Genomic DNA, 25,883 nt, shown 5'->3' on the forward strand with positions numbered 1-25,883 from the left:
CCTTGCCACTCATTTTTGGACTAAATAACTGCTCGATCAAGATTCAGTATTCCTACTATGGGGTTTTGGAGCATGTCTTCCAGGACCAAATGAAAACCAGTCAATCTTGTTTTATTGCTGTAAATGAGCCTGGAATAAAGAGATAGCAAGGAGAGAAAAAGGCAAGCTTTCAAGCCCTTACTTTCAGTCATTTGAGATGATGATAAGAGAGGTAGGAATTCATTTTTAATTCTCATTGTGGTTTTTTTTGATAATGCTCCCTTTGAAGAATGCAGAAAATACTTTACTCCTCCCATTGATATGTGCTGCCACTTTCAGTTTTGTTCTCCTCAAATATCACAGCTGATGTATTTCTTTTGGTGTGTGAGGGAAGGTGAACATCTTTCACTCCAGCAGTCAGTCCCTGTTGAAGTGAGAAGGTAAGTGCCAACCGCCTCAGCTGTGCTGCCGTCTCTCGCACAGGTTATGTGCAATCCTGTCTTTGTGAGTCTCAGCTCCTAAAGAAAGTACCAGCTGCATTCTGTATCACTTTTTTCAGTGCAGAATCGTCTGCTTTTCCCAGGTTAATTTAATCAGTGGAAGTGCCCATTAGTTCTTGAGGACTGTCTTTCTTAAGGGTGCAAGAGTTTTAAATACTAAACCCAGTACAATTATTCTTGTTCAGAGGGGGTCCCTTTGTCCTATAGCTGGAATCTGGGGCAGCTCTTGCCCTAGGGCTGACAGGTCCATCTCCATCAGGACTTTAAAAACCTTCCTGAAATCTTTTTTGGTTGTTATGCCTTAGTAGTGATGTGCGGTAGCAGAAGAACACAACAGAGGTTTAAGAGAACAATATAGTAACATGTAACAAGTTTCCATAAAGGGTTTTTTTGTTGGGCTTTTTAGGTGTTTGGGGTTTTTTGGGGGGAGGGTGTGTGTTGTTTTTAATAATGCTTAAGTATGTTCTGGACCTCTTGTGCACTGATGCACTTGCATGATAGCCTCCAGTGGGGATTTCGCAGACTTCCCAAGTTCACAGACGGGCATGTGGTAACTCAGGCGGAGCGTGAAAAGGGGCACACAGGAGAAAACTGCAAGGTCTTTTACAAGGTAATAGGATTTTTTCTGTTTTCCAAGGTGTAACAACTAATCATGTCAGTATTATCTTGATAATGAATAATCTGTATGCCTTTTGTTTTCTACAGTGTTGTTCTCTTAAACTCCCACTGCCTTGCACATGTGCACAGACACACACACGCACATACACATGTATTAGAAAATTTTCTGCTGAGATCCCTGTCATCTAGAAAAGCATTAATGCTGCCACTGGCAGTCATCATAGTTTTGAAGATCGAAAGCCTGCAACCTGGCTTATTATCAAGTATAATATCTCAGAGGAGACATGTTCCTAGCAAAAAACAACATCGCAAATAATGTCTGATTAATAGATAGATCTGTAATTTTAACAATATCTTTGTCATGATGACTAGAAATACAATTTAGACTTTCTTGTTATTTCCAGAGTTAATACAGAATTAAGAGGAAACTCTTAGTGGATTTAAACACTTACATTCACTGAATATTTTCACAATCATTTGAATTCATACCCATGTAATGAATATCATTCAGTGGAGAAAATGGACCTGCCCCCTGTTGCTTTGTTGACTGTATCTACTATCTAGCTGCCCCATAGAGCTTTGTTTTCCAAGAGTCAGCGATAATTGTTCAGAGTTTAATTTCAAATTTTACTGCTGTCATTTATTACAAACTATCAGGGGGTTAATGTGAGAAAATCCTTTGGTAGGAAAACTCTTTGGGCAGAAATCACATATTTATACATCTAGCACCGAGTACTGCAGACCCTGATCCTGCTGTGGACTTTGGGGTTTATTTCCATTGTGTAACATTCTTTATAAGACTTCTCTAAGCCAAGCCAGGTTTATGAGCTATTCTATCGCATCCCTTTGCCACCTGCCGATTCATGTCTGAATTCCACAGAAATAGATATTACCACACAATCAAGTCAGGGCCCTGAATATTGCTTTCAGAAAGGCATACGACTGGAATTTAAATCATTTTACCTGCATGCAGTTTAAAAAAAAAAGTTCAGTCCAGCCATAAGTGACCGAAGCTCTTTGCAAGGTATCTGCTTTAATGTGTGCTATTGGGAGTGACGATACCCAGCACCAGCACTGGATGCGGTACACTTCAGCGGGTCCTGCAGCACTGCCGCCTTCCACCTTCTAGCTATCTGCTGAAGCTGATAGCTTCTAGCTCTGAAGTCCATAACCCCACCAGGCACCCGTGAGAGAACAAGCTAGAAATCTGCTCTAAGGTTGACGCTTAGCGCTGCCCAGGGAGGTCACGCAGCAAGCGGTGCTCGGAGAGCCCCGGGGCAATGCCCCTCTCCTTAGCAGCGTTTCTCAAACTTCCCAAGGCGACCCGGCCTCTTCGGAAAAAACACCCTGCCCCACCTTGCGCAGCTTTGTCGCCACAATTTTTACTCCTCACTGGTAAAAATCAGGCTGTACTTCAAACATTCACCGGCTTCTGACTTCTCCTCTCGCGGTTTCTTCGGCTTGACCGGGTGCGTGCATTTCCCCTCGGTGCTATTTCTTGGATTGCGAACGCCCCGGGGACCTTCCGCGGCCTGGACGCTCCCACGCAGCCGCGACGCCGACCGGCTGGAAGCGCCGTGAGCGACCGCCCGGCGCTGGCGGGCGAGGCAGGGTAGCCGCCAGCTTCCCGCCGGCGAGGAGCGGCTGCCGGCGGGCCGCGGGCTCCCCCCGGCGGCAGCCCCGGTGCCGCTCCGCAGGGCCGGGGAGGGCCCGGCGGCCCGGCGGGGGGAGGGCGGGGCCCGGCCGCGCGGGGGGCCGCGGGGCGCCCGGCAGGGGGCGGCGGGGAAGGCCTGTGCCGCGCCAGTAGGGACAGGCGGGGACGCCTCCAGACGGCGGCTCCATAGCTCAGTGGTTAGAGCACTGGTCTTGTAAACCAGGGGTCGCGAGTTCGATCCTCGCTGGGGCCTCGGTGTGTTTTTAGGTGTCACTCGCGGTGACCGCACGCATAAGCAATCAGCCTAATTTTGGGGTATTTGGGGGTGGGAGCGGACGAGAGCATGCGTGTTAACAATAATATTGGTCACCGAATTAACCCATGGCGGTGCTTGGCGCTGGCAGGGCAGCGGGGGGAACAGTAATCTCTTTGGGAAGCAGCATGGGGACAGCTGAGTAAATATTTGTACAGCTCACATCACAATTTCCCTGATGGGAGCTTTGGCAAAATGCTGTTAAGGGGTTTAAAAGGAACAAATTGCCCCTGAGTGGAGAATAAGCTGGACAGGATTATCTGACTCTTCACAGCTTGTCAGGCAAGCTGAGCTGTTGGTTTTATTTCTGTGCTGGAGGCTGGACAGAGGAGGTGTAATAATTCTTTGCCTTTTTTTTTTATTGCTTTTAGGTTATAGAAAAAGCTAGAAACCTCCGCACATATCCTCTTAAACACCACACTTTAAAAATATACATTTGTTTTTTCAGAAATCTTGTGAGCAAGGCATTTAGTTTCTAGCACTGCAAACACCACAGCAATCATTACCGACTCAAGCAGGGAAATTAATACATAGGCTTTGGCGAGGGGAAAGGACAACACCTGCAGTGTGCATCCTGCAAGAGGCTCAAACTGTGGCAGAGCTGTTGCTCAGGCAGGCAGCTGCTGGGGGCTGCGGCTTGCCGTGCCGGAGGCTGCAGCTTGATGGGTCAAGAAAGATGCGTGGGCTGTGGCGTGGCACTGCAGCCCATGTTATACCCTCCCAGCTGCTATCACAGCTTCTCTCCAGCCTCCTTTCTCTGCTGAGAGTAGATTAACGCTGTGGTGATGCATGGGGCTGTACAAGTTGCTGTTGCTGTGGTGAGAGGAGCAGGGCGCTGATGACTTGCGGAAAACAGACTCCACAATCTGTGAGATTGTAAAGTAGGTATGTTTATTCAGCGCTGGGCAGCACGGGGGGTAACCCCACCAAAGTCGTGCGCGCCTCAACATGGTACTTGCCAGAAATATATACAGCGAAATGTTGCATATACATAATACGCCTATACATATGCATGACCTATCCCCGCTTTGTATTAAAATAAGCTTGAAGACGTTATTTCCATGAGCCCCTCCTATCTACGCTTGCGCATTGCCTCCTGGTGGTGGTCGTTGGGGGTCGTGGGGATGAAGGTTAGTGGTTCCTCTTCGTCACCGCTAATAACCCCCATCTTTGCGCAGACTCAGTTGTTCCTTGGCCTTTACCCAAATCACAGGGTTGGTTTCAACTGGCTTCGAACAAACTCCTGGTTCTTATCAGGAACTGTTGTTGCGATTCCTCCGCTGAGCCTTACAAAAATTGCAACAAAGTTGCAACTAATGTACTAAGTCATTTCGCCCATAGTTTCAATTCTTTAATCACTCATCCCTTCTCGTTCACCCTTTCATTCCCCCCTTTTCTGAAGAGTTAGTAAATTCTTTTACTATGTTCGGTTTAACATAATGTTTCTTTATCTAGTGTCTTTTCGAAATATTTATTGGACTCCAGTCTACGTCGTAGTTGATTTTTCTTCCATTCACTGTAAGAGTCTCCTGTGTTTTTGAAACACCATAGACTACATCGAACTGTAATACAGAGAGCTATAAACATAACAATGATAATTATTATTATAATAAACAGTTGTCTAAGCCATGTTAAATTCGGTAACCAAGAGGTAAGTTTCTCCCATAGTTCCTGAAGGCCCCAAGATGTATCATCTCTAGTTACTTCATGGAAAAGTTTAGCTTGCTTCCAAATTTGAGATAGGTCCTTTTCCACTTGTCGCTCATGATTGATATATGTACAACATCGCTCTCCTATAACCGTACACAACCCTCCTTGCTGAGCGAACAACATATCCAAACCCAACCTATTTTGGAGAGTTACCTTACTCAGGGAGGAAACCTCTTCCTGGAGGGCTTTGATAGCTTCAGCGGTGCTATTACTTAAAATTTCTAGAGCGGCCGATATATTTACTAAAGCCTTCTCTAATTCACTTACTCCTAACCAGGGGAGAAACCACCTAGCAAAACTATGGAATCCAGTATTTCTTTCTATTAATGGATTAGCATTCCGTTTTCCTCTAAATTGTTTCATATAGGTTCGTAACAGTCCATTTGATCCCACCCAATCTGTAAGGTTTCGTTTAGTTTCAATATCTGGTATTATAGTTCCCATAGCACATTTACCTGCCCATCCCAGAGGCAATACTTTATATCCCTTGGATCCACAAATCCAGTACCACCCTCGTCCAACTGGGGTGGGCCAGCCTTTGGGAATAGTATTACTTCTTCGTCTAGTTTGTTTGCTAGCCCACATATTTGCACTTCCATAACTAATATACGAGGTGCAATTGGGATAATCTCCTACAAATTTCAAATTTTCACACCCTTTACTCGTGCGATTTCCCCCTATATTGCTCTCCATTCCTGTAATATTCTCTATTCGGCACCTCTGAACACAAGGCACTCCTTGGGTATCGTTCCACAATGAGCTTAAATCAATCATCCAATTTAGATTCTCTTGTCCAACGTCTATGTATTCTTTAAGGGACATGTTCTGAAATGCCTTGGTTATTCTAGAATCATTTGAGAAAATTGTGGCAATTACTGGATGACCACTACCTAGACTCTTTGGCAGGTGTGAACACATCCAGCAATTAGTCCAATTCATAACTCCAGCGATTTTATTATGGAGCTGTAAAAAGGTATTACTTTCCCACGTATAAACTGTTCTTGCCCATAGTCCTATTATACCTACGATGAATACCCATGAATACCCATTTTTCGTTGAAGGCGTAATTTTAGGGGCCCAGCTGGTGTTGATTTCCATAGTGACCGAGGAGCCTTTTTCACTCTGGTATGATGGATCCAGGCGCTCTGTTCTTCAATCTTGATTGCCGTGAAGGAGGTAAGGAGTACCTGGAATGGTCCTTCCCACTGTGGCTCCAAAGTCTTTTCTGTAAGAGACTTTATATACACATAGTCCCCAGGTTGTATGTTATGTACAGGCCCATCCAAACCCCTACTTCGAGTCCCAACCACATGCTTCTCAATTTTACTGAGTTGTTTGCCTAATGCCACCATATAGGAGGTCATGATTTCATCCCCAACTTGTGTAGACATCCCTTTCTGTATTCTATAGGGTCGTCCATACAAGATTTCAAAAGGGCTCAGTCCTTCTCTTGCTCTTGGCCTAGTTCGTATGCGCAAAAGAGCCAAAGGAAGAGACTGAGGCCAGGCCAAGTTAGTTTCCTGTCCCAATTTCACGATCTGCTGTTTGATTAAGTGGTTCATTTTTTCTACTTGGCCACTTGACTGAGGGCGATATGGGGTATGAAGCTGCCAATCTATGCCCAAATGGCGGCTAATTTGTTGTACTACTTTTGAGATGAAATGTGGTCCTCTGTCAGAAGATATGGTTGCTGGAACCCCAAAACGTGGTATTATTTCTTGTATTAATGTTCTAGTTACCTCCCGAGCCTTGGCTGTTCTGGTAGGGAATGCCTCTGGCCAACCTGAAAAGGTGTCAGTCAACACCAATAAATATCGATACCCCCCTTTTCTTGGGAGTTCTGAAAAGTCGATCTGCCATTGTTGTCCAGGCCCATTGCCTTTCCCAATTTGGCCCATTTCTGGTTTGGGGGTATTCTTGGGATTAATCTGGAGGCAAAGATCGCACTGTTGAGTTACTTGTCTCACAGTGGTGTATAGATTTCTGGCTACGATCTCTCTAATTAGATGTTTATATAAGGCTTCTGCCCCCCAATGTCTCTTCTTATGTTCCTCCCTTATCAGAGACCATGTTAGATAGGAGGGAATGATTAGTTTCCCTTGTGGGGTGAGAGCCCACCCCTCTTTATTATATGTCCCTTCTAAATCTGTAATAAGCTTTTGATCTTCTTTTGTATATTCTGGCTTACCTTCTAGGGAGATTCGCCCGTCAGGGACTAAAGCTCCTTCTGTTTTTACCTTTGCTTTGGCTGCCTGTTTTGCCTCTCTGTCCGCCAGCTCATTTCCTCTTTCCAACTCCGAATTCACTTTCTGGTGCGCTTTAATGTGCATGATCGCCACTTTCTCAGGGAGTTGGACTGCCTCCAACAGTTTCAGGATCTCCTCTGCATGTTTGATGTTTTTACCCTGTGTGTTCAGTAATCCTCTCTCCTTCCAGATTGCTCCATGCGCATGTACAACTCCAAAGGCATACTTCGAGTCTGTATAGATATTCACAGCTTTGCCTCGGGCCAATTCCAAGGCGCGAGTTAGAGCAATTATTTCTGCCTTTTGTGCAGAGGTATTCATGGGCAAAGGCCTTGACTCTATTACTTCCTGACTGGTGGTAATGGCATATCCGGCATGTCTTTTACCACTTAGGACATAGCTGCTTCCATCCGTGAACCAATTTTCCGTGTTTTCCATAGGACTGTCTCTCAGGTCCGAACGGCTCGAATATGTTGCTTCTATGGTTTCCAGACAGTCATGATGCACTGGTTCTCCTGTGTTTTTACTGAGGAAAGAGGCTGGATTGACAATGTTAGTGACTACAATCTCCACATCATCTTGTTCTACCATTATAGCCTGGTATTTCAAGAATCTTTGTGGGGAAAGCCAGTGTCCACCTTTTGCTTCTAGTACTGCAGATACTGTATGGGACACCAACACAGTCATTTTCTGGCCCAGGGTGAATTTTCGGGCTTCCTGGATGTTTAGTACTACGGCCGCGATTGCTCGCAAGCATCCCGGCCAACCCTTTGCAGTTGCATCCAATTGTTTGGAAAGGTAGGCAACTGCTCGTCGATACGGGCCCAGATCTTGAGCTAATATGCCTAGGGCAATCCCTTGCTTCTCGTGGGAAAAAAGGAAAAATGGCTTACTTGCATCTGGGAGTCCCAAGGCTGGGGCCGACATCAGGGCCTTTTTTAGCAGCTCAAAGGCCCGTATGGTCTCTTTGTTCCATTTAAGGGGTTTCTGCTCAGTGGTCGTTAGTGCATACAGGGGTTTAACAAGCAGTCCATAGTTGTAGATCCACAGTCGGCACCACCCAGTCATCCCCAGGAAAGTTCGTAACTCCTTCACCATTTGCGGTCTCGGAGTTTGGCATATTATTTCTTTTCGGGCCTGTCCCAAAGTCCTTTGTCCAGCACTGATTTCATAGCCCAAATAAATCACCTTGCGCTGTATTACTTGGGCTTTCTTCTTAGACACCCGGTACCCTTGGAGCCCCAAGAAATTTAATAGACTCACCGTCCAGGTGATACAATCATTCTCTGTTTCGGTGGCAATCAGGATATCATCCACGTATTGTAGCAGTTTTCCCTTTTCAGACGGGATTTCCCATGATTCCAAGTCCTTTGCAAGCTGATTGCCAAAAATCGTAGGGCTATTTTTGAATCCTTGTGGCAACACCGTCCAGGTGAGTTGAGTCTTGCGACCGGTTTTGGGGTTTTCCCATTCGAATGCAAATATTTTCTGGCTGGCTTTATGGAGAGGGAGGCAAAAGAAGGCATCCTTCAGGTCTAAAACAGTAAACCAAGTTAGCTCAGGCGTTAATACAGTTAACAGAGTATATGGATTAGCCACTACTGGGTAGAGATCCTCAGTTATCTTATTTATAGCCCGTAGGTCCTGGACCACCCGATATGACCCGTCGGGTTTACGGACAGGTAGTATGGGAGTGTTAAAGTCAGATTCGCATTCCTTTAATAATCCCAGTTGCAAAAATTTTTCTATTATTGGCTGAATTCCCTCCCTGTCCTCCTTCCTTAGGGGATATTGTTTGATTCTTACCGGCTGTCGTCCGTCTTTGAGCTTAACCTCAACAGGTGAAGCATTCTTTGCTTTCCCGGGCACATCGGTGGCCCATACCCCGGGATATACCTGGTTCATGATTTCTTCGCTGATTTTTCCTTCTGTAGGAACACTAGTTAGGGATAAACTCATTATTTGGATATACTGCTGGTCATTTACCTCCAGAGTAATTTCTCCCTTTTCAAATTTAATTATTGCACCCAATTGTTCCAATAAATCCCTCCCCAAAAGTGCTTTTGGGGAGTTAGGCATGTACAGAAATTTGTGGATGCCCCATTGTTTTCCCAGTTTATAACTCAGAGGTTCACAAAAATATGCCTTTTCACTTTGGCCAGTTGCCCCTTTTACCATGATATAGTCACTTCCCAGGGGCATCAAGGCTTGATTCAAAACCGAATACGTTGCCCCTGTGTCAACCAGAAATTCTACTTTCTTTTGCTCCTTCCCTAGCTGCATTATAACCAGTGGATCCGCTAGGGTAGATTCCCCCGGTTCCCATCAGTCCTTTTTCACATGAGCCACTATCCTCCTCTTCTGATTATTCCACTCCTTTTCCTTCCTTTTCCATTTCTCCGGACATTCATTCTTCCAATGACCAATTCTTTTGCAAAATGCACACTGATCTTTGCCTAGCCGCCTAGGTATCCTTTCTTCCTCTTCCCTAACAGCCGCTATTATTCTCCTCTGCCCTTGCCTATAACCCTCCTCTCTATTGCTAAACACTCTCCACGCTTCATCCAACAATACTTCCAAATTCCTGCTTTCTGTAGTGCGTAACTTCTGGAGCTTACGTCTAATGTCCCCGGTGGACTGACCTAGAAACAAAGAAACTAGCTGTTGTATCCCTACTTCAGACCCAGGGTCCAGTGGCGTATTACGGCGCATTGCATCCCTCAATCGATCCAGGAATTCGGATGGGGACTCAGAGGGACCCTGTTTCACTGCATACAAAACTGACCAATTTATAGTTTTGGGGATGGCCCTTTCTATTCCTCTTGAGATCCACTCTTGATAGCCTTGTAGTTTTTCTATATCTGCTGATCTATTTGGGTCCCATTTTGGATCCTGGAGGGGGAAAAATTCCTTTACATCCTCTCTTGTGATTTTGTAGTGATCCTCAGCCAAATCTCCTGCTGTTTTTAAAATCAACTGCTTCTCTGTTTCTGTCATATATTCTAATAGCAGTTGTATGTCCCTCCAATCAGGGTTGTGCTGTTTTATTATAAACTGAAAATGCTTGGTTACCCCTATCGGATCACTCCTATAATCCTTTGCAACTTTTTTCCATTCTCCTAAGTCAGTAGTGGAAAAAGGTACCTTGATTAGCATTGTCCCACCCTCGGGTCCTACTGCTTCTCGCAGGGGTGCCTGCAAGGCTGTCGGGACAGATTTCTTTCTGGTGCGGGAAGATACTGGGCTATCTGGGGGAGTGGAAGTTTCGTCCGAGTCCGCACCCCGTTCCTGTGGTCGAGGGGGAGGCTTAAACAGGTCAGTTAAGTCTGGCTCCGGTGCCTGATGGATTTTATTTACTTTAATACACCGATGCCCAATACTGCACGCCGAACAGCATCGTCTCAATTTACTTTCAGATTTTTTGTTATTTTCTCGCTCAAGTGCAAGTACCATAGGGTCCTGCGGCAGCACCATCCCGCAGTCCCTTTGCCACTCCGGATGATTTCGGAGGGTGAAAAACATATCTGCATATGAAACTTCATCCCACTTCCCTTCCCTTCTTAAAAACAGCATCAATTGTAAGAGAGTATTGTAATCTATAGATCCATTGAATGGCCATTTAGCCTCACTTTCCAATTTATACAACGGCCACCATTGGTTACAATACTTAATGAGAGTCTTTTTACTTTCTGTCCCTCCAGTTCCAACAATATCCTTCCAATGGGCAAGCACACAGCCTAAGGGGCTTTTCTTCAAGATTTCCCTTTGAGTGTTACCCATTTCGTAACTCCCTCCTTATCCAATTCCCTCCTTCGTTTAAATATTCCCAGGGTTTGAGTCCAAACCACCGAAGAAGCGATCCCCTCTGTCTTGCTCCTTCATTAACATATAGAGACATTTACAATCTTTCAATCTTTCCATACATTACGCACACATAAAGACAAAGACATAATTGCCAGCCGCTCTCCTCGCGAAGGTCACAAAACAAAACTCTGCACTCACTCCGCAGCTGCGCTGCGTCCCAAACACACAAATGGTTCTAACATAAAATACCCGGGCGTTTCATAGATAAAGTATACAATTCATATTCTGGCTGTTATCCCTCTGGCAGCTGCAAATATAAAAATAGCCCAACCGCAATTGCGGGGAGGTTCGCTTACCCTTCTCCTGCTTCTTATATACCAGTCATTAGCAGGTCCGTCCTGGTTCCCAACACTGGGATGCAGCGAAAACCTCGGATCCACTCGATCTACTCCCAAGATCGCTAGCGGCCGCTCTATCGGTCAGCGGATCCCCCTATTACCGTGCAGGGTACCCTCCTACCATACGGGGACTATGCTGCACGCCAGACGTCTCTGCGCGATTTACCAGCAGCCCCGGCCACGCGTACGACTTACAGGCCCCTCTCCTAAAACATACCTTTTCCTTTCCGCGGGCTCAGGAGGTTCTTATCTACTCCCAGGGTGAGCGGCTGGTAGTGGAGTCCCCTCCGAGGAAAGTGCTCGGGGCGCGCCCAGGGGCGTCCGCTTCTCAGCCGATCCCGCAGTGAAGCAAAGAAATCTCCTGGCTGGCTCGCCAAAACTGACTTGCGGAAAACAGACTCCACAATCTGTGAGATTGTAAAGTAGGTATGTTTATTCAGCGCTGGGCAGCACGGGGGGTAACCCCACCAAAGTCGTGCGCGCCTCAACATGGTACTTGCCAGAAATATATACAGCGAAATGTTGCATATACATAATACGCCTATACATATGCATGACCTATCCCCGCTTTGTATTAAAATAAGCTTGAAGACGTTATTTCCATGAGCCCCTCCTATCTACGCTTGCGCATTGCCTCCTGGTGGTGGTCGTTGGGGGTCGTGGGGATGAAGGTTAGTGGTTCCTCTTCGTCACCGCTAATAACCCCCATCTTTGCGCAGACTCAGTTGTTCCTTGGCCTTTACCCAAATCACAGGGTTGGTTTCAACTGGCTTCGAACAAACTCCTGGTTCTTATCAGGAACTGTTGTTGCGATTCCTCCGCTGAGCCTTACAAAAATTGCAACAAAGTTGCAACTAATGTACTAAGTCATTTCGCCCATAGTTTCAATTCTTTAATCACTCATCCCTTCTCGTTCACCCTTTCACTGACAGCTTATTTCCCCCCTTATGGCAGGAGTTTTGGGGTTCCTGCATATAAGAGTTTGCTTGGAACGACTTCTTGTTTGCAGCATTGCCTCCCAGTCCTATCCGGGAAAACAGTGCTTTGTCCTAATCTCAGTGTTAGTCGTTGACTAACATCCTAACCAGTTCCTTGGTTCAGCATCCTCCCAGAGTCCTTGCTGCACGTTCACGGAGGTGGTGATAAAAGCCATCCCTGGAGAGGATCTGTCCTCTGCCGGGGGACTGTGGCTGTAGTTTCTCTGTTGACAGGGAGCTGGGCTTCGCCATGACCAACCAGAGCATTATCAGATCCCTGGCATGCCACAGATGGTCTTAAGAAGCACTCACATAAGCGTGTGCTTATGAAGGCTGCGTAGTTTGTTTAGTCTCTCGCAGGATCATCCAGAACGAATGTGCAGGAACTGCCCCTGCAGCTGGGCCCGGCACGGCCCAGCATAATCCGTGCCTGCGTTCAGGGGATGGGACGATGACGCTTTAGCCGTGGAAGGGAGGGCCATGCACGTGGTGCTTGGCTGCTGTGTTCCCCGCATCCACGAAGTACCATGGGAATAGGGTTCAGCCATTCCGTTTGTCATAGCCATATGTATGAGCTGCCACGGAGGCTCTTCTAAAACGCTGGCAGGTTGCTGCGTGTGCCGTTATACCCCTTTGGAAGCGTGACTGGGAGCTAAGCCACCCCATGCTCGCGCTTCAATCGCGCTTCCATTTCGGGGCTCTCCTGAAGGAGCCCGCGGCGCGCGCGGCGCGCTGGTTACGCAAGCGGCGGGGCGCGGCCGATGCCGCCGGAGGCCTCCAGAGGGAGAGCCAGCTCCTCCGAGCGCGCCGGCCGCCTGTGCGGGCCGCTGCGGGGCCCGCTGGTCGCCGCCCGGGGGAGCGGTGCTCTGGGGGCGCTGGTTCACCCGGGCCGCTGGAGCACCCGGGGGCTGGGCCCAGGGCGGGCGGCATCGGCTGTAACGAGCAGAACGGAGAGGAAGCCGGGGCGAGTGAAGGGCCGCGGGGCCGCGGCCCTCCTTTCACTTCCGAAAATCTGGGTCTGAGGCCCCCTCACCTGCAAGTGCGGCAGTTGAGGGGCTGTAGCGGGCCTGACCACCCCGCAGGCGCTAGGAGGCCCCCCCCCGCAGCCTGCTCCGGGGGCTCGGTGCGAAGGCTGCCTCGTCTGCTTCTGGTTCGGCAGCCGCGGCCCTCCGTGCCGAGCGGGGAGTGCCGGACGTGCAGGGCAAGAGGCGCTTCATTGCATGCTGCCTTAAATTCCGAGTTTTCTGCTGGTGTGGTTGAATTTTCATTTTTCAAAGATACTTCTTTACAATTAAACAGGGCCTATTATTTTAAAATAGCAGACTTAAGAGTCTTTTACAATTGTACTGCTGTCATGCTATACATAGCAGACTGGGTGACTTTCCGTTTCAGCTGGCCCCGCAGAAACCTGCAGGCTCCCGCAGCTGGGCGCTGGGACTGGCACCAGCAGGGCCTGCCGGCCCCTCGGTGCGCGTGGGTGCACCGCGCCCAGGGCTCGGGGCAGTTACTCCTGGTGGCACCGCTCGGTGCCTTTCTGTGGGACCTGTCTGTTAGTGCTGCCCAGTGGCAAGAGCAATGGGTGCCACCTCCCCTGCCCCCAGTGCATTCATGCACTTGCATGAGTGGAAAGCAGTAGATGCGCCCAGGACTCCTCTGAGCTGATTTTCCCTGCCTTCTCCATCCCCCGTGGGACACCTATATACCATTCCCTGATCCCAGCCAAGGAGTCACCCCAAAATTTCCTCCATCCTCTACAAGTGATGTCATCCGCACTCCATTTCTTGCTATAAAGGAAGCTTCATTACTAGCTATTGTTACTGAAGGTGAGAAACATGTCAAAGCTTTGCTCAAAAAAGCTGAGGTGACCTGCACTAGGTTCAGTGATACAGTCGTTGGTGATATCATTTGAAAATATCTTTACAGTTTGTTTCCCCAAACTGTGGTGAGAGGCCTGGACAGTACTAACTGTGTTTTCATTCTGGACCGCTAGCAGAGCCCCTGAGAATTACCACAGTGTCTGGGAAGACAGATACCTTGCCATCACTGCAAGGCATTCAGAGCTCATCTCAGAGATATTTCTCCTTGTTCTGCTTTTTCCAGGAAATTTATACCCATCTTGCTCAGTTCAGCAGCAGGAGGTCTTACACAAGAAGACACTGGTTTCTTCACGAGTCTACTATTTTTCTTTCCAGATATGTTACAAAACTTGGCATATCTAAGCATAGCTTACTGCAGTGTGATACCATTTTTGACACTGGGAATAGGGAATCAAAGTCAATGACTGTGAAACTGGTTTAGCCATCAGAGGAAAAGTGAAACATAAACTCTTTCAATATTCCACATGCTTTAATATTGTACAGATGCTGCCAAAACTTCATCAATTTCTAAAAAACCCAAACAATCTCTCTCCCACCAAACTCCAAGCACTTTCAAAATCTAAGATTAAGAAAGAATGTTTCCATTTGTTTAGTCAGAAAAGAACTAAAGAAATTCTGACTTGTGTTTCTGTACTTTCTGCAAGTACTTGAAGTTTGATGACTTTGGATTTGTGCCAGGGAGGTAAAGCCAAAAAGTGAAAGTTGAGACTTTTTTTTTCCTCACCTGGTGCAAATACAGCCATCAAGAAAGTCTTCAATGAACAGCAAAAATGTTTACTTGTAACAACCTAAGGTGGTAGCAGTAATATCAAAAAGAAAAATGTATTTGTCTTCTAAAGAAACTAATTTTAGTCATACATTGCTCTTTTAATTCTGTTCTTCTGGTTGCTAAAACAACACAAAATTCCCTGTGCGTGGCAAGCTATCATGCTCCTAGTCAGGCTCTTCCAGGATGTTCCACACCTTGATGCCTGACCATGTATTTTTACAAGTTTAATGGTCCTGTTACTTTGTGTAGAGTTCCTTTCATAGGGTGTCATTAACAAATTTGCAAGAGTTGTTTGAAGGGGGGTAGAAAGAAGTCTGAACACCACAATCACCAGCTATAATATTGATCCAGTCCAGTATATCCTGACCTCCAGACTGAGCTGTCTCCTTGCCCCTTTTCCTCCTCCTCTGTCAAGAAATCTCTCCCTTTTAAAAGAAAGTAATTAAAATGCCACTGTTCAAGACCAGATGCAGACCAAATGCATCCCCAGATGAAGTGAGAGCTCAATGCATTAGGACTTTGAATGATGACGCAAGGCAATCTTCACAGGGGAGTAACAGTAGATAAATCTGTGCTTACTGGTATTCTTGGCAAAAGACCCTATTTCTGAGCCAGTTAGCTATGGATGGAGGGACAACTAATGAACCCATTTGGCTTCTAGTACAGATGTTATTTACTGTGATGTTAGCATATGAATAAGGATGCTTAAAAAGAACAGGGACCTCTTTGGTAATGAGAAAGTGCAGATGAATTAAATCCTTCAGTGTTCGCCAGGAGAGTGACTGTTGTGTTTTAAAGAAAAATAATGTTTTTCGTATTTTCAGGGAATCTTTCCTAATACTTGAAGAATAGAAGAAAAGCAAACAGAAATGTCCTATTGCAACTCCCCAAGATATTTAACTAATTGTGCTTATATTTTAATATCGATATCTGTCTATAGGGTTTGATGGTGCACTTCAGTAGAGAGATGTTGCCTAAGATAAAACATGGCCTTTTTTCCATGTAGTTTATAAACTAATGATGGGAACACCAGGTCCTGGCAGTACAGAATCTAGGCACAATACAATAGTTTTGAATATAATGAAATGCATAGAGCAGAAGAGGGGAGGGTTCCTTTAAAAATCTTGTGTGTGTGTAATCTATTATGACTTGAGAATGGATGAAAAAGAGCAAGAGAACTTGAGTTTAAAAAGGATGAAGCACTGTTCATTTAGAATCTATGTATCTTAATGTATAGACCAAAAAATCCCTGCTGACATCACTAAACTCAATGGACTCTTCAGATTATTATGATATTTCTGGCTTTCAGGTGACCAAAAATTAGTACACAAGTAGAACTAGTCTTAGGGACAAGATGAAGCTTAAATAAAATTTAGAAATGCGACACTGAAGTATTAGGAAAAATAAAAAGATAATTCGGCTTTCTTGCCTGCTTCTCTAGGACTGGTTCTCTAAATTTATCCAGTTCCAGCTTACCTTAACATGAACATAAATTAATCCAGAGACTGTAAGTGGAGAACTTTTACTATAAAATCTAAGGCTGCATGTATCTGACTGCCCATCCGCATATATCTGATTACCTCTCAGACAGACCCTGTGCATAGGCTTCTCACGAGTAAAGCACATTCATTCCTTCTGAAGATAAACAGTGGAGTTGTTCCTTTTGGTCAGTTACAGACTATTTTTGGCCAAGAATGCTGTTGCTTGCAATCCCCCTGCTTTATCTGTGAGACTTGCTAATGACCGTGGTGCCTGTACATGTAAACAGTCTTAAATCACGATACATTCCCTCCTGAAAAGAGGCTACGAATGTGTCTGCTCATTCCCTTCAGAGGACTTCACATCACCACAGCAAGAACTTTAATCCATACCAAAAGCCATTTGTAACAGAAATTAATAAAGACCAAACTTACAAGGATGAGTATTTCTCACTGCATGTAGCAGCTCTATAGAGACATGCTAATATTTTTTTGGATTGATAAAACCAACATGCTAATATTTTTTTAGATTGATAAAACATGGCATTGAAAAGCCGTACAGTTGAACTATGCAATAAAGAGACTATAATTTAAACATGACCACATCCTTCTGTAGAGGCTTCTTCAAGACAAGGATGTAGAGTTTCTATGGTTAATTTACATTGAAAGCACTGTGTGTTTTTTAAAACAAAGTAAATAACATGAGAAAGCTTAAATTTAAGACACTGAAGTATAATCCGTGAGAGACCTTCCTTGTAGATTAGAAATTCCTCAGCTATTTATAACTTTTTAAGCATTGAGTGATGCGAGTATCACATTTTGTTTGGGCTTGTCATTTTAGAATTCTCTGTGTAAGAACTTGGGATGTGCATGTTTAATTTGCAGCAAGGTACTTGCAGTTACTACTTGTAACTTGTTTTATTCTAGAACGTAGATGAAAAAAATCCCCAGAAACTGACTACATTAAGAGTATCTACTGTACTTGCAGAAGTGGGCTTCTGTGAACACTACTGACAGTTGGAAGAGTAAAACCAGATGATCTTCAATATGTAAGGTTTTTTTTAAATCTTGTATTTGCAGAGAAACAATAGTATTTGCATCCAGCTATCATTCTGGGTGTTACTTCTATTATAGATCACTGCTTTTTGATCATTACTCAGTTAACCTGTAAATGTTTTTAGTGAATCAGAAGGAGTTTTGCTTTCTGGTGCAGAGCGCCCTGCCTTTGGTAACACACCCTTCCTGTCGGCAGGCTACTAAGAAGACGTATGCGAAAACTCTCCCGGCTTCTTTTATGTTTTGAACAGAAGGGTTTTTTTTTCCCATGATTTTATATTTTTCCTTATATTTAATGAGTTTCCTGGGCTCTGCCGATCTATTCTCCCCTGAGGCTGATGGAAATGCTGGTATATTTGGGTCCTCTTTCAATGAATAATGGCAGCTGTTATTCGGTGTAAAACTTTAAAAATGACAATGTGCAGCAGATCTCCAGGGCAATCAGATGTGTGTGTGCCAGCAGACTGTTCACTTCACCTTGCAAAGAAGGGCCGTTTGAGTCTACTAGATTTTTTGAACTAGCCAGGCTGGATTTATTGGGAAAAAAGCTTGTTCAGATGGTATAATTAACTGTTTAATAACTGCAGGCTCCTTACCTGCAGAACAGCGGGAACAAAACTGGAAAGCGCTGTCATGTTCTAAAATCATCTGGTTGCCCCTTCAAAACATTTCTGCTGGGTGCTGGCCTGAGCAGTGTGTCTCTGCTGCCTGCTCTGTGTGCTCAGAGGGGAAACGTCTGCTTTTTTTCAAAAATCAGACTATATTTCAAAGGTTCTGTGGCAACTTTTGTGTTGCCATCAATGCGATTCTCAGAAGTGGTGAAATACCTGAGTGAGCTGTAACTTGTCCGTGTTAGGTACAAATATCTGGGAAAATGCAGCAATCTGGAGTTCAGGAGTTTGACATCCGAGTCAGTGTCCAGCACTACGGGCTGGCTTTTTCAGCCCAAATTGAGCCTCTCATGCTTTGCTCCCACTGTACCTTATGGCTGGTTTTTGGAAGCTTGAGCCCCAGCTGAGTCCAAAGCGCAGCCTTTGAGCCCGAGCTGGTCCTTTTGGGCTCATGCTTCCCATTTGGTGAGGCAGTTTGCTTGTTGCAGATTTGAGCCAGGGAGAAACCCAAAATGTGGGCTTGTGGATGATAAAGGAGTTAGTGTTCGACGGAGGGCTTGAGCCCTGAGCGAGCACAGCAGCAGAGATGTAACTGGAGACGGCATGCTAGCTGTGACATGCTGCAACACCACTGCTGCTTGTTTAGCTTAAAAATGTCAGTCAGCCCGTTAGTTCAGTGAAGCTTTTCAAAACATTGCCTGTGAGGTTATTATAATTAAAGTGCTAACACAAATAGCCCACATTCCAAGTTCTGAGCGGCAGAGAAGAAATCTCCACACAGGGCCGAGTCTGTACCTGATACAAACTGTGCAGATAAACCCTTGACATTAGAATCAGGGATTTTTAATGCCTAGTTTTCACTGTGATTTTCATCTCTCTGCCCCATTCTGCATAGCTTGCTTAGAACGACAGCATGTCTGCTCAGTTCCCCTCCGGCCAGCTGATGAAAAAGCAGACTGCTGAAGAATTACAGGTGTCCCTCATAAACTGGGGCTGTTACAGTATACAGCCCCCTATAGCACAGACAGGCTGTGTTCCAGCTGTGCTTCAGGGATGAGGGGAACTTGCTGTACAGCTGTGCAGAGGAATTTGTGACTGCATTCAAGCACAGCAACATCAATCATGAAGAATCAATTCTTGCTCCTCCCCTCAGAGCTGCAAAATGCCAGGGGCCAGCTGCCCTCAAACAGAGTTGATAAACACATCTGAGGAAATGTCAGACTGGTTCAGGCAAACCTAATACTCCTAAACCACCACTGACAGGAGCCCCTATCTCATCCAGCCCTCAGTGATGCTGCTATAACAGCTCAAGCCTCTGATCCAGCATGTCTTTTATCCATTCCTCCATCCTCCCCTGGGCTTTCCACACATCCTTGCGCTCTTGGCTTCATGCTGCTTCGACCCTTCATTTGCATTTATCTCTTACTGTTCTAATCTGCTTTTTAAAAGCCGGTCTTTAATTTATATCTCTTTGTTGCTTTATCCCACCACAAAAGCCCTTAGGCATGCTTTTTCAACACACTCTCACAGACAAGTTCAAATGTTTTTTTAAAAAAATGTCCCTCCTAAAAATAGATAGATTTTCCTGTAATGGTTTTTCAGTTTTGTTTTTTTGCAAGACATTCCTATCCCGCTACTCTAGCATTTCCAATGTCATTTAATATTCAGCTTGGTTTTTCTGCTTCCTCAGCGGTTCAATTTCCTTTTGGCTAAGAAAGAGGATCTAGGTGAAGATGTAATGCAGCTGGACAATTAGCCACTAAAAATAGTTTGCTAAAGGTCTGGGCAATACAGAAGCCTCTATAAACATCAGATTTGCAGACGATGTGGATTCAGGCTGAGTAGTTTGCTTAATCCTTAGTGCTCTGCTAAACGATTTACCAGGGCTGCTTTTTAATAAACCTTCCTGAACCACCTAATTCTCCTGCTATCAACAATCCCCAAACTTGTAAATACAGTTGCCCACCGTGGCCTACAGAGTTTAAGTCAGCAATAAAATCCTAAAATAAGATTATAGTGACATCTATATTGTTTTGTCTCATAAAATTTATGCCACATTTGCTTAAGTCAAAAGGACATCAGCATCAGTTATTTAATGGCAATTTAATTAAAGTCTTGTTACTGAGAAGGTAAAATTAAAGTCCAGTGGGACTGAGTTTCTAGAATTTGGGACCTACTTTGTTCACCTGTGTCTCTTGGTTCAGTGTATTTCATTCAAATGAAAGCAATGTGAATTCACTTATACTTTGTGCTTTCTGGCAGCATCCTCAGTCAGCATTTTACTCATACCTCAAAACTTCCACTGACTTCATCCTGTGGAAATGTTGGCTAGATGCTAAGAAAGGACTTCAGCATTTGGCTGTCAGTGATGACAAGTCCATCAGTCCATATGTAAAAAGTGTATGGATAGAAGGAACTGAATTGACACTGCAAGACTAAGAGCAGGAATTACCAAGCTTATGCTTGGTTTTTAAGGGTAAGTTAAAAGTTACTGCTTTTTAGCCTATAACATCAGAGTGGAAATTTACTAAGTTCTGTTCTAGACAGAGTGCTCATCTTTGATTATCACATGCCCTGAATTTCTGAGATGTGGTTTTGTCAAAGCTTTGCAGAGAACTTCTAAAATGGTTTGGATTCCTAAAGATCTCAAATAAAAATTATTTAATCAGTTAAACAGCTGTTTTCTGGGTAAATCAAGGTTATTGTATGATTCTTAATTAATTCATTACCTTCCCATGCACAATCATTCCTGCTTCACTTAATATTGCCTTTCAACTTTGTCTAATTTTTAGGTGTGTCCAAAAAACCTCAAAAAATCCCTCAGAACATTTCTTTGCCTCCCTTTTCTGATCCTACAATGTGAATTTTTGTTTTCTAATGCTAGCCAGTAGTTTTTGTCCTGAAAGAAGCATGAGAAAGTTTCTGATACATCGGCGTTAGCACCGAAGAGTTTTGTGATAGCAAAGAGTGATGGTGAGAAAACAGGGAAATGGAAACCTTGCAGACACTGAGAGATGTTTGCCCAAACCAGGTTTTGCTTTTTCCTGAGGCTTCCAAAGCACAACAACGATGCAACATGCCAGCTAATGCAAAGGATGATGAGACCTATTATCTTGATAAGGCTTGCCTGTTGAAAAATTAGTGAAGAATATAATTACACTGATTGTTAGCTGCATTCCAAATTATTATCTCTGACAATAAAATTATTAACAGTTAAGCTTTAAAAAGCCAGTCAACTAATTAGTTCAGGAGAACTATTCAAAACACTGTCCTTGAGGTTATTATAATTAAATTCCTAATATACATAGCCTATATTTCAAACTTGAATTCTAGTGTAGCTTGCTCCACACAAATTGGCAAATGCCAGGACCTTGCAATATTGTAAAGAGTAGACCAGAGCCCTCTTGTCCTAAAGTTGACGAAAGAATTTGTTGAAATTTTAGTCAGTCACAGAGGCAGCTGAGGCTGGGTGGACAAAGAGAAACAGAGGAACAACCGATGAGTCTGTTGAATCCAGAGATCAGGCACACATTCACACTAGCAAGTTTCAGAGCTGCAAGTCATCCCTAATGAGGTCTCAGCAGTGGTATCAACAATAGTGAACTTGGTAGTGCCTCAGGGGCTGCATCTGTCTATTACCTTGACATTCAGTCAGAACACAGCACGGTGGAAAAAAAGCTACTCGTCCCCTTTATCAACTTAATCTGTAATACACCCACAAACTCTTTTTACATTAACATTTCTGTCATTGCTACCAATGAATGAGGGAGGAGACACGGGAGAAGATTTCTTCAGAATGCTGGAAGTGGACAAAACCAGAGGCTTCTTTTTCCCTTTCCCCTTGACCTCTTGACTGCTTTCTAATATCTTTCTGCTGAGCTACTGCCTCTTCTACTGCAGTTCCTTTCTAGCTAAGAATGGCTTTGGCTGGATGATAACTTGGCATGGCAATTTTAGACTCCTGTCATTATTCTTCTTCCGAGTAGAAGAGTAATGACAGAACAAACGATATTTTATGTAAAGTTGTTTTGCTAATGTAGGTGGTACTACTTTGACAGGAGATGCAGAGGCAAATTTGGTAAAACACCTTGCTGATGACTCAAAGGTAATGAATACAGGCTGTAGTTCGGACTTGTGATGAAGATTCCTCCCTTCCCTGCTCTCCACCTTCATCGAGCTGAGAGCAGGAATCTAAGAAGCCAAAGATGTCATAACGCTGTTTGACATGGGGCAGTCATCTGCCATTACACCTTTGTCTTAACTGGTTGTTAATTACAGGCATTCTGCCTCTGTACAGTTTGCCTTTAGATGAAATCTTACCCCTTTTTTTGAGTGTCCCCTGTAGACAAGCCCTTAGGTGACTCTTGCTAATAACCTCATTTCTGTGACACCGCAAAGGCCGCAAGCAGAACCTATAGATCAGTTTCTACTTGAACTTAAATCAGATAAGGTAAGTTATAATTTAAAACCCTCCTGAGGGAGAGATTAGTCTCGCATGGTCTAGTAGCTGTCCCTGACCTTGCTTATTGAAAGAAAATGACCCATAGGAAAGCTGATAGAAAAAGAAGCATTTGAGTCACAGAATATTTATTATTAAAGATGTATTTTTATTTCATGGTAAGAATAGAATTTATTACTTGATCACCTGTTTTTAAAGACAAGAAAAGGAACAGTCTTAACTGCTTTTGCTAGTAAAGGACTATTATTATATATTGATAAAGAAGCCTAGAAAAGTTTAGGAAAGATGTATAAAAATATAGTGGACTACAACCAGATGTAATACAGGGCTTAGGCACATGTGATCCAATCCAATGTGATCCAATTAACTATGGCAACCTGTCAGCTAAAGTTACTATAGGGGACTGCATGTATGCCTCAATCGCTCAGTTAATTGCTCAGTTAATGTATCTCGGTTGATGAAGATCAGTAACTTAGGAATATAATAATAAGTAACTTATTGATACTCCTTGTAAACAAATGTACATCTCTTTGTAAACAAATGTACATGTGCAAAATAATGCATGTTGTGTATTCAAAAAATCCCTTCATTCTTCCCAAATTATCTATTTTACGGGAATTTCATATATATCAAAATTTAGGACTTGTAGTTAATGACCTGGAAGTATCAATTCAGTCACTGTGAATTAGTATAAATATATTATTGTACAGTCTGTGAATCTGTGAATATTTTGATAAAGTTGTAGATACTTTAAGTTATAAGCAATGAAGACTGGATGAATTTATATGGGCATGTGACTTTCCCATCTGGGACTAAGTGTTACCAGACATTCATCACAGGGCAGGTACAACCAGATTGAATTTGTTTGCTGTACCTCAAGGATATGAGACAGGTATTTGTCTCCTTCCTTTCTACTGACATGCTGAACAAGGTGCTTTTTGAGGTGCCCTCTGAGAGAGGCATTTTTTCCACCTGCCAAAGTCATAGGATCTTCAGGCCAAAGGGTACCAGGGAAGAGAAACTCAAGCATAGCCAGATGCCACAGTGATGTAGCGCAATACTAACCACTATTTCCTAGGAATACTTTGGTTTATAGATGGAGATAAAACTGCTGATTGCATTGACAGTTGCTGACAATCGGGGTCACTGGAACTCAGTCATGGCTACCTCCCTCTGCCCTGACAGAACCAGTCACCTGCATAGGCAGAGAACTGGCTTAGCGGCGGCTCTCCCGCAGAGAAGTTTTAGTGCTTCCAGACTAACCATCTGCCTCGAGCTCCATCAGTTTGTCCTGTGATAAGCGCAGATATGGTCTGGCACGCTTCCTCTGCACAGGGCTGCTCTCGCTGCTGGCTAGGAATCACCCCTTCCCATTACAGGTGTGCTGAAAGCAGAAGCTCCACACTGTGAAGGATTTCAGTATTTCAAAAGCTGGTGCAATTTCAAACTGGAATGAGAATAAGATTGACTATTCTTTGAGCAGGCCTTTTCCACATCTGACAGGCTTATTTTATGGTGATGTGATAGAGGCCACGTTCCCTGAGTTTGCTTGCAGAGAAGGTTGTCTGAGACTGCAACAACTTCACTAAACTGAACATCCATTTCCTCCACTACCTTCCTCCACCCAAAAAGGCAAGTTATTCTGCAAAGCCAAGTTATTAACTCGGAAAGAAGTTAGCTTGGTTTAACACACTTTATTTTGATAAACAGCTGGCTGTTTCTTATTATGTTTATGTCTCTAGATGCTTATACACAGATTGTTTCTCATTTTGTTGTGGTATCTTTCCAGGTATTAAACTTAAGCTGACCAGCCTACAATTTTCCAGCTTCTCCTTTTCCCTTTCTGCAGAACAGCACTATAGTTATCCTCATCAGTCTTCTGTGTGTCCTCAAAATAGTTCAGATTGTTTCAATTATTTCTTAATCTTCTAAGGTGAATTTCAGCAGGCTCCATTATCATGCACACATGTCTGAGCTAAGTATCTGCTGTCTGTTCTCTCCTAATTCTAGCTGGTGTTCCAGACCACTGAAATGTGTTAAGAATCTGATCACAGCTACTCTTTTTATGAAGGCTCAGGCACTGAACACTTTGTCCTTTTACATTCCTTCATACATTTTTCACCATTCCTGCTTAAGACCAGTGCAATGCTCTCCATCTTTTATCCTGAATGTATTTATAAAAACTTTTCTCACTGCCTTTTATGTCCTTTGCTGGTTGCAGCTCATTTTATGCCTCAGATTTTCTGATGTTATCTGCAAAACACCTTAAGTTATGTTCAGTGAGTGTCCATGTTTCCATTTTTAAACAATTAATTTTTGATTTTTAGGTCATTAGCAAGCTTTTGATGTTCCTGATATTGAGCATTTACAATAATTCTTATATGTCCTGTGCAGAGGGATAACCTGCTATTGTTTCAATATAGAACACTGCTTATTCTATTCCAAAAATGTCAAAAGGATATTTCAACACTGGCTGAACTTTTTTCCAGTTTTATTCTACAAAAAAGAAATCGTAGCAAATCAATCCCATTTCAGAAGAATGTGGATTTTGACAGACTGCATATAAGACTAAAATAAGATTTCATCAAACTTTTTGCAGCTAACTGCTAATTTAATAATAGTGTTTCAAATATGGACAACATCCGTGGGAACAGAAGAAAAGAAAGAGGAAATAAAAACAGTCTGACATGGCATCTAACATGGCAAGAACATCAGATAATGGTCCATTATAATAATGCTATTGAAGACTTACTGGCAATAGAAATCTGGTAAAGAAAGCCCTTCTTGCCTTCTGCAGGATAAAAGTGCATGTGGGAGATCCATATCAAGGAGCAAGCATGCTGCCCTAAGGCCATTTCCATGGGGAACGCATGTGGTACCAGATGGCAGAACCATAAAAACTTTTCTATATGCCCTAGTTATTCCTGATAATCTGCCAGGCCTGGTTTATAGGTGAACTGTGTACCCTTTTCCTGGACAACTCGGGTTTTTTGTTTCTAGCTAAGTGGTGAATTTTCTCGGGTGAAGAAAGTCCAACGAAGAACAAATCAGTCAGTGAGAACTGTCAAAATAGTGGAAAATACTTTGTTGGAAATAGTAGAGCTTAGACCAAATAGATGTATATCTGATTTTTATATATGAATTATCTTTGGAAATCTGTCCTGCTATTCTTTATTTCTTAACTTGAATAGACTGTAACTATAACTTGTTATAATCTGTGTTAGATCCCTATTCTGGAGGTTCACTCTACTGCTGAACTCAACTACAGCGATGAAGCAGTCACAGGATCTGACCCACGATGAACTCCGTGTCTTAATTTGACATGGCAGAGCATTTGCTCATTTGCTTTCCTCTGGGTATGTGGAGCCCACAGTCCAGCTGTCCTCAGCCCCAAGAGCTGGCCTGACTCCCCAGCTAGGTTAAGGATATCCTCC

The 25,883-nt window shown here is 43.9% G+C and overlaps 1 protein-coding gene and 1 non-coding gene across 2 annotated transcripts; one reads left to right on the forward strand and one right to left on the reverse strand.

Moving 5' to 3' along the window:
* Nucleotides 1-2,931: 2,931 nt before the first annotated feature.
* TRNAT-UGU (transfer RNA threonine (anticodon UGU)) lies at nucleotides 2,932-3,004 on the forward strand. The gene has a single exon. It is a non-coding gene; the product is annotated as a tRNA-Thr (tRNA).
* A 2,922-nt stretch (nucleotides 3,005-5,926) lies between these two features.
* On the reverse strand, nucleotides 5,927-12,140 carry LOC142083196 (uncharacterized). Its single transcript, XM_075152431.1, is given in 2 exon segments — nucleotides 5,927-6,009; nucleotides 6,963-12,140. Coding segments are annotated over 2 exon segments (3,921 nt in total). The 5' UTR covers nucleotides 10,801-12,140.
* Nucleotides 12,141-25,883: the final 13,743 nt, after the last annotated feature.

This window comes from Calonectris borealis, chromosome 5, assembly GCF_964195595.1.
Source record: "Calonectris borealis chromosome 5, bCalBor7.hap1.2, whole genome shotgun sequence".
In the NCBI taxonomy this organism is placed as follows: Eukaryota; Metazoa; Chordata; class Aves; order Procellariiformes; family Procellariidae; genus Calonectris; species Calonectris borealis.